Source organism: Mandrillus leucophaeus, unplaced genomic scaffold (assembly GCF_000951045.1).
Source record: "Mandrillus leucophaeus isolate KB7577 unplaced genomic scaffold, Mleu.le_1.0 Scaffold72, whole genome shotgun sequence".
Classification (NCBI taxonomy): domain Eukaryota; kingdom Metazoa; phylum Chordata; class Mammalia; order Primates; family Cercopithecidae; genus Mandrillus; species Mandrillus leucophaeus.
In genome coordinates, this window is record NW_012107808.1 from 4,401,733 (window position 1) to 4,409,745 (window position 8,013).

Consider the following 8,013-nt stretch of genomic DNA (forward strand, 5'->3'; position numbering starts at 1 on the left):
AGAAAATTAGTATTACCTTACGTTCTCAAAAATGAAAATTGGGTTATAAATTTACATCATATGCTGTTTAAAAAAATTAAGCTCATCTATGAACTCTGTAATCTCGTATGGTATTATTTAGAATGGGCTTAATCTTTAATGCTTTTTAGAATTTTGGTTCACCATATTTTTAGCTCCAGAGTTTTTTGTGTAAACTTTATGAGTGATTCTGCATTTCACATGGCCTTTCTGTCATCATGCCTTAAAACTTCAGATGACTGGAAATTACATACAGAACATGGAAACAGGTTGTTGTGCTTTTTCTGTTTGTCATATTAATTCATTATCGTCTATTTTAAGGGGTCATAACATTGACTGCTAATTACATATAATCAAATTTCTGAGGAGGAGAGGTGAAATGAGTGTGTTATTGCTGGTGTATAACTTGTTCCAACTTCACAGTAAGTTTGAATGACCCATATGGTTAGGTTTTACTTGAGAAGGTTGAATACATAGGAATTGTTGATTAATCAAGTAGTGGTCATAAAAATAGATTTTAGTATTAAATACCTATATTTATTTATTTATTTATTTACCTAGACTATCAGAAAACATGGATATGGGAAAAAGTGACCAAATTGCCTAACTTGATAATAAAAAAGTGAATTTATCTGCAATGAGTGTCTCCTGGGATACTGGTAGCTGAGTGTAAGATAGAGCTCATTAAATTTAGTGTATGTGCTTGCTACCAGATTTATCAAGTTCTAGGTAATAGAAGTATCAGTTCCTTATTTTTTCTAATAAGTTTGTTATTTTGTTCTTAATTTTGCCCTGTCTACAAAGATATACCCCTACAAATAGTTACTATGACCTGAAAATGAGAGTTTTGCCATCCTAAATATCAGTGTAACTGCATATATAAAGAGAACTTGTACTTGAGAAACTGTTGTACCTTGCTATAACAAAATCTGTATACTAAACTAACTTATTCTGTTACTGATGTGTAATTTCTGTTGCCATGAAGATAAGCAGAATTGGACATGATACTGGCACAGAACTGTACATTTAAGTATCAGAAAGCCAAAGAGAAGTATTTGGGAGATTGAGACATAGCTGTAGCTTTAACCTGATTTAACCCTTAGGATCTCATTGGCACTTTCCGATCTCACACGTAGTCCCATTTACATTCTGATAGTCTGGGATTCGTAGATAGGCTGTCTTTATAACCTAATTGCTGAGACACTGGTGCTTCCTAATTTGTCAGGCTGGAAGAACTTCTTATTACATGCGGGCTATACCAGTCAGGATTAGATCAATAAATGTGCCATTTCAGAGGAAGGAAAATGAACATGATTCAGGTCATAAAGGGATAGCTTAATTCTCTTACATCAGTATCTCTAAAGCTGTAATAGGCCAGTGGCCTCATACAGAAAACTCCCCTTTTCAAAACATGGGTATAATCAGATTAGTGTTGGTAATACTGAACATTTTGTGAAAGGAGAGTACCATTTTAATTAGGCCAGTAATCAAACTCAGGTCAGAGCAGATTTTGTCCTATGTATTGAAACTTTTATATTGCCTTTCACATAGTATCTCTTGATACTAAGAATTAGTATTTCTCCAAATCAGAAAAATAGAGATTTTGGTGTTGATGATCTTTGTAAAGTTCACATTATTTCGGGAAAGGGTATTCCAGTCAAATTATTATTATTATTATTATTATTATTATCATTATCATTTTTGAGACGGAGTTTCACTCTCGTTAACCAGGCTAAAGTGCAATGGTGTGATCTTGGCTCACCGCAAGCTCTGCCTCCTGAGTTCAAGTGAGGCTCATGCCTCAGCCTCCCAAGTAGCTGGGATTACAGGCATGCACCACCACTCCCAGCTAATTTGTGTGTTATTAGTATAGCTGGGGTTTCTCCATGTTGTCAGGCTGGTCTTGAACTCCCAACCTCAGGTAATCTGGCCGCCTCGGCCTTCCAAAGTGCTGGGATTACAGGTGTGAGCCACCGCACCCCATCCAAGTTATTTTTCGTTGCTGCATTTCCAAGTAATAGAATTAAAAGACATAAAATAAGAAAATAGTTTTAGCCTAGGGATGGAAAAAAGTCTGATTTACTATATCTCATGTTTTTTTCCCATTAAGCTGTTTATATGTAAGCAACATTCTAAACTGGTTTTTTGTTTTGTTTGTTTGTGACAAACTCTGTCACGCATGTTCGGAGTGCAGCAGCATGATCTTGGCTCACTGCAGCTTCAACCTCCTGGGTTGAAACCACCTCAGCCTCCCAAGTAGCCAGAGCTACAGACATGCACCACCATGCCTAGCTTTTTTTTTTTTTTTTTTTTTTCCCCGTAGAGACAGGGATAAGGTTTCCCTATGTTGCCCAGGCTGGTCTTGAACTCTCGGGTTCAAGTGATCCCCCTGCCTCACCCTCCCAAAGTGTTGGGATTACAGGTATGAGCCACTGCACCTGGCCATAAATAAGTTCTTAAATACCCAGTACACAATATTGTTTTTGTGTGTTTATTTGTTTGTTTTTGAGACAGAGTGTCATTCTGTCGCCCAAGCTGGAGTATAGTGGTGCGTTCTCAGCTCACTGCAACCTCTGCCTACCAGGGTTCAGGCAATTCTCATGCCTCAGCCTCCTGAGTAGCTGGGATTACAGATCCCCGCCATGACGCCTGGCTAATGTTTGTATTTTTGGTAGAGACAGGGTTTCGTCATGTTGGCCAGGCTGGTCTTGAACTCCTGATTTCAAGTGATCCCTCCGCCTCGGCCTCCCAAAGTGCTGGGATTATAGGTGTGAGTCACTGCACCTGGCCATGATAATGGTTTTTGTTAGCTACCACGATTTTAAAAGACCCATACAGAGAAAAATCTTGGTTCTACCAAGAGCTAGTAGCGAATGTTCAAGTTGTTAATGTACTATGCACTGGATTGTTATTTTTAATATTGCACTTATTTTTTTCTCTTCACAGAAACGATAGATAATTCCCAAGGAGCTTACCAAGAGGCATTTGATATAAGCAAGAAAGAGATGCAACCCACACACCCAATCCGCCTGGGGCTTGCTCTTAACTTTTCTGTATTTTACTATGAGATTCTTAATAACCCAGAGCTTGCCTGCACGCTGGCTAAAACGGTAAGATGTGTGTCCAGGAAATACCTACTTTAGCTACAGTTATTTGAGATACCAGGTATGTTAATTTATAGGTATTTTACTTGGTTACCCAGGGATGATTTCTACTATGTTTATTTTGAAATCTCCTCTTTTTCTTACCATCATGATTACCTTATTCCTGCCCCTGACACCTGAACTCTACCCTATGATTATAAGCAGTGATACATCTACAGAGCATACTGAGCAGAGTAATCAAAGAAGGATAAATGATATTAAGAAGGAAACTTAAAAGATTGGAAAGTCATGCCTGCCAGGTTTGGTTACTAGAATAGCTGTGCATTAGCCACACTCCTCAAAGTGGCTCAAAACGAGAGAATAAAGAGGACACTGTACAGATAAATACTACTACTTATTGGAAAGAAGTATATTAAGCATTACTGCTGTTCTGTTTGTCCTGTGAAAGAACCAAGACATGCTTGTTTACTTAAATGTATAGTTTTATAGAATTCCAGTTATACTCATAAGTTCTTAAACTGAGAGTGTGAGAGAATGGTTCTGTTGAGTTTGTTGATGGTAGAACATAAGGTGGGTGTTCACTTATTTTGTAAAATTGGTTTGTAATTGTAGAATAACCAGTTTTTGTCAATGTACATATTTTACCATGGATATTAATATTTATCAGGCTTTTGATGAGGCCATTGCTGAACTTGATACACTGAATGAAGACTCATACAAAGACAGCACCCTCATCATGCAGTTGCTTAGAGACAACCTAACAGTGAGTTGTTTACTCTTTAATTTTATTTCCTTTTCAGAAACAAAAATATATTTTATTTTGGACTTTGTGTCTTTTAGGGCAGATACGTAAGAACTGAAAGTATGACATATGTGTTAGTATTTTATGGGATGAACATTATTTTTGTAGGCAGGTTTTCAAGCTGAATAGGCATTTTATCAGACCTTCCTGAGAAGTAGCATTATAGGAACTCAACTGTTTCATTGGGATGAAGATGTTGATAAATTATGTTAATAAAGAGAGCTTCTAAAGTTTCAATAATTTGGGGCAAATCAGCTATAGCCAGTTAGGGACTATCTAGATATCTAGGCTTTCTTAAAATCACAGGAAGTACCTCGTTCTAATAAAAGTTTACTTTGTGAATTTTTAGGGAGTAAACCTGTACCTAAATTTACTCCTTCTCTGCTTCTAGGCCAAAGTCTCTTGTTTTGTTTGTCTTTTTCTCCCTGCTTCTTAGATAGGCAATTGATAAAGGAAATAATCAAGAAAAAGTACAGCTTACGCTTTACTTTAACATTCTTTTGTAGGTTCAAGTAAATTTGATAGGTAAAATCTTAGACTTCACAGAATGAAAAAGAAGGGAACAAATCTTTTAATATAAATCTCGTCCTCTCAGCCCCCTTGTTTAGTGCTTTATCATTTACTAGATAGTATTTTTTAAATTAGCACCATGTCTGTTCAATTTTGCTGAATAGGGTGTTTATGCATCCACTGAAAGGGGAATGAAGACCCTGCGTTTCTAGCCATAAGAAGTCCCTGTGGTTGTGAGGGGACAGTGGAAGATGATCAGCAAATAGTTCTGCAGAGGAAGAGCAAATTAGGCAGTTATACCTCTTCCCAGATGTATACCTTGGAGCTAACTATCTTTTAATCAGTTTTGTTTTCTCTATTATGGAGACAGGTCTTTGGGGGATTTTGTTTTGTTTATTTTTATTTATTTTAGTATCTTCATAATAACCTAAGGATTATGTAAGATTCTAGCTTTTCTGAAATTAACACTAATGTCTTGGTGTTGGTCTAATAAAGTACAATTATAGTCAACAAATATTTCTCTTCTTCACTTCATCTTTCTATCCTAAAAATAGAGAGATCATGGAAGATCCACTTAGTTTTAACATTCTGTCTCATTCAAGAACCCTGTCTATACATGCACACATTGCTTCTCTGTAGCTTCCATCACCCACTTCTGTTTAATTCTTGGAGAAACACAAAGTCAGTCTGCTTTTGCTATAGTTTAGCTCTTCACACACTTTAAAATTGTTAACCATGATTGTGGCTTTTTCCTCCCTGTGAAAATGTTTTGCTTTATTAGTCTGTAATAATACTGCAGTAGTGCTTTCAAGAAGAGCATTGGGCTGCTGGGAATAGAGACAGCATTAAATTCTAAGACTGTCACTTTGCTTATTATGAAAGTAGAGTGCCTTTTTTAAAAAGTTACTTTTTTTTTTGAGACAGGATCTCGCCCTGTCACCTAGGCTGGAGTGCAGTCTCGTAATCATGGCTCACTGCAGCCTCAACCTCCTGGATTCAAGCAGTCCTCCTGCCTCAGCCTCCTGAGTAGTTAGGACTATAGGCACACACCACCCCGTACCTGGCCAATTTTGTTTTTGAAATTTTTTGTAGACATGGGATCTTGCTATGTTGTCCAGGCTGGTGTTGAACTGGCCTCATGCAATCTTCTCATCTTGGCCTCCCTACGTGCTGGGATTACAGGCGTTAGCCACTGTGCCTGGCCAAGTGCTTTTTAAATAAAAAGGAAGCTATAAAACCATATATCCAATGACATGTGTGTATGCCATTTTGTAAATGCATAGTGAAAGGTCTGCAAGGATGTGATGGTCTTTGGGGTTTTGAGAGAGAACTTCAGTCTTAGTCAAGATCTCCATTGAGGAATTTACTACTCTTGTAGTTATTTTTGATATGACAGTAGTACTTAGTGTAATGGCCTAATCTAGAAATAATGACTTAATATGATTCTTCTTTTTCTAGCTTTGGACATCAGACAGTGCAGGAGAAGAATGTGATGCGGCAGAAGGGGCTGAAAACTAAATCCATACAGGGTGTCATCCTTCTTTCCTTCAAGAAACCTTTTTACACATCTCCATTCCTTATTCCACTTGGATTTCCTATAGCAAAGAAACCCATTCATGTGTATGGAATCAACTGTTTATAGTCTTTTCACACTGCAGCTTTGGGAAAACTTCATTCCTTGATTTGTGTTTGTCTTGGCCTTCCTGGTGTGCAGTACTGCTGTAGAAAAGTATTAATAGCTTCATTTCATATAAACATAAGTAACTCCCAAACACTTATGTAGAGGACTAAAAATGTATCTGGTATTTAAGTAATCTGAACCAGTTCTGCAAGTGACTGTGTTTTGTATTACTGTGAAGATAAGAAAATGTAGTTAATTACAATTTAAACAGTGTTCCACATAACTTCTTAATTTCTACATTCCCTCCCTTACTCTTCAGGGGTTTCCTTTCAGTAAGCAACTTTTCCATGCTCTTAATGTATTCCTTTTTAGTAGGAATCCGGAAGTATTAGATTGAATGGAAAAGCATTTGCCATCTCTGGCTGGGGTCACAAATTGAAATGGCTCCTATATCACATAAGGAGGTCTTGTGTATCTGTGGCAACAGGGAGTTTCCTTATTCACTCTTTATTTGCTGCTGTTTAAGTTGCCAACCTCCCTTCCCAATAAAAATTCACTTACACCTCCTGCCTTTGTAGTTCTGGTATTCACTTTACTATGTGATAGAAGTAGCATGTTGCTGCCAGAATACAAACATTGCTTTTGGCAAATTAAAGTGCATGTCATTTCTTAATACACTAGAAAGGGGAAATAAAGTACACAAGTCCAAGTCTAAACCTTTAGTACTTTTCCATGCAGATTTGTGCACATGTGAGAGGGTGTCCAGTTTGTCTAGTGATTGTTATTTAGAGAGTTGGACCACTATTGTGTGTTGCTAATCATTGACTGTAGTCCCAAAAAAGCCTTGTGAAAATGTTATGCCCTATGTAACAGCAGAGTAACAGAAAATAAAATTACATTTTATAAACCATTTACTATGGCTTTGTAACAATTGCATACCCATATTTTAAGGGACAGGTGAATTTACTACTTTCTAAAGTTTATTGATACTTCCCTTTTATGTAAAATGTAGTAGTGATACCTATATTTCTGCATTGTGCATTGTGACACACTTGTCTAGGGATGCCTGGAAATGTATAAAATTGGACTGCATTTCTTAGAGTGTTTTACTATAGATCAGTTTCATGGGCCATCTCTTCCTCAGATGTAAATGATACCTGGTTAAGTGTTATATGGAATAAAGTGGACATTTTAAAACTAGCAGAGTTAATTATGTGATTGTGAGTGCCTTGGCTGTTATTAGAATTGTGCTTCAGTGGATATTCAAAAGGAATGTAAGAGTTCAGATACAGATACTCCTCAACTCAAAATGGGGCTATACCCTGATAAATCCATTGTAAGATGAAAATACTAAGTCAGAAATGCATTGAATACACCTAACCTAATGAACATTATACCTTAGCCTATCCAACATTAAATGTGCCCAGAACACTTAGCCCTACAGTTGGGCAAGATCAAAGAGCATGAAGCTTATTTTATACTAAAGTGTTGGATTTCTCATGTAATTTTGAACCCTGAAAGTGAAAAACATTCATTGTATGGGTACTTGAAGTATGCTTTCTACTGAATGCCTGTCACTTTTGCACCATTGTAAAGTCAAAAAATTAAGTTGGGGACTCTATACTTCTGTTGGTAAACATTCAATCTTACTATTAGTGAGTTCAAAATAATTTTGGTTTTGTAGTATCACAATGGCTGTTTTACTAACCGATCTCAGATTAGTAAAAATAACTGAGACTGAATGACTTGAGAACTATTTTTAAGTCAGAAGATAATCTGAAAAAATAGCTATGTAGGATTCTTGATCCTAAAATGTGAATATGAAACAAGGCTTCATTTATACTTGTTTTCCTTTCTTTTTCTTTTTTTTTTTTTTTTGTTTGTTTGAGACAGAGTTTCACTCTGTCCCCCAGGCTAGAGTGCAGTGGTGTGCAACCTCCGCCTTCTGGGTTCAACCG

The 8,013-nt window shown here is 36.8% G+C and overlaps 1 protein-coding gene across 3 annotated transcripts in view; it reads left to right on the forward strand.

Annotated features, from left to right (window-relative positions):
* YWHAQ (tyrosine 3-monooxygenase/tryptophan 5-monooxygenase activation protein, theta) overlaps positions 1–7,255 on the forward strand; it is a 47,027-nt gene extending 39,772 nt beyond the window's left edge. The window contains exons 3-5 of one of the 3 annotated variants that reach the window (XM_011965308.1): positions 2,965–3,128; positions 3,790–3,885; positions 5,893–7,255. In XM_011965308.1, coding sequence (XP_011820698.1) covers positions 2,965–3,128; positions 3,790–3,885; positions 5,893–5,952 — 320 coding nt within the window. In that variant the 3' untranslated portion in view covers positions 5,953–7,255. Of the gene's footprint in view, positions 1–2,964; positions 3,129–3,789; positions 4,726–5,892 lie in introns of those variants that run through there. The other 2 variants (XM_011965309.1, XM_011965307.1) reach the window with 2 other exon arrangements.
* The last annotated feature ends 758 nt before the right edge of the window (positions 7,256–8,013 follow it).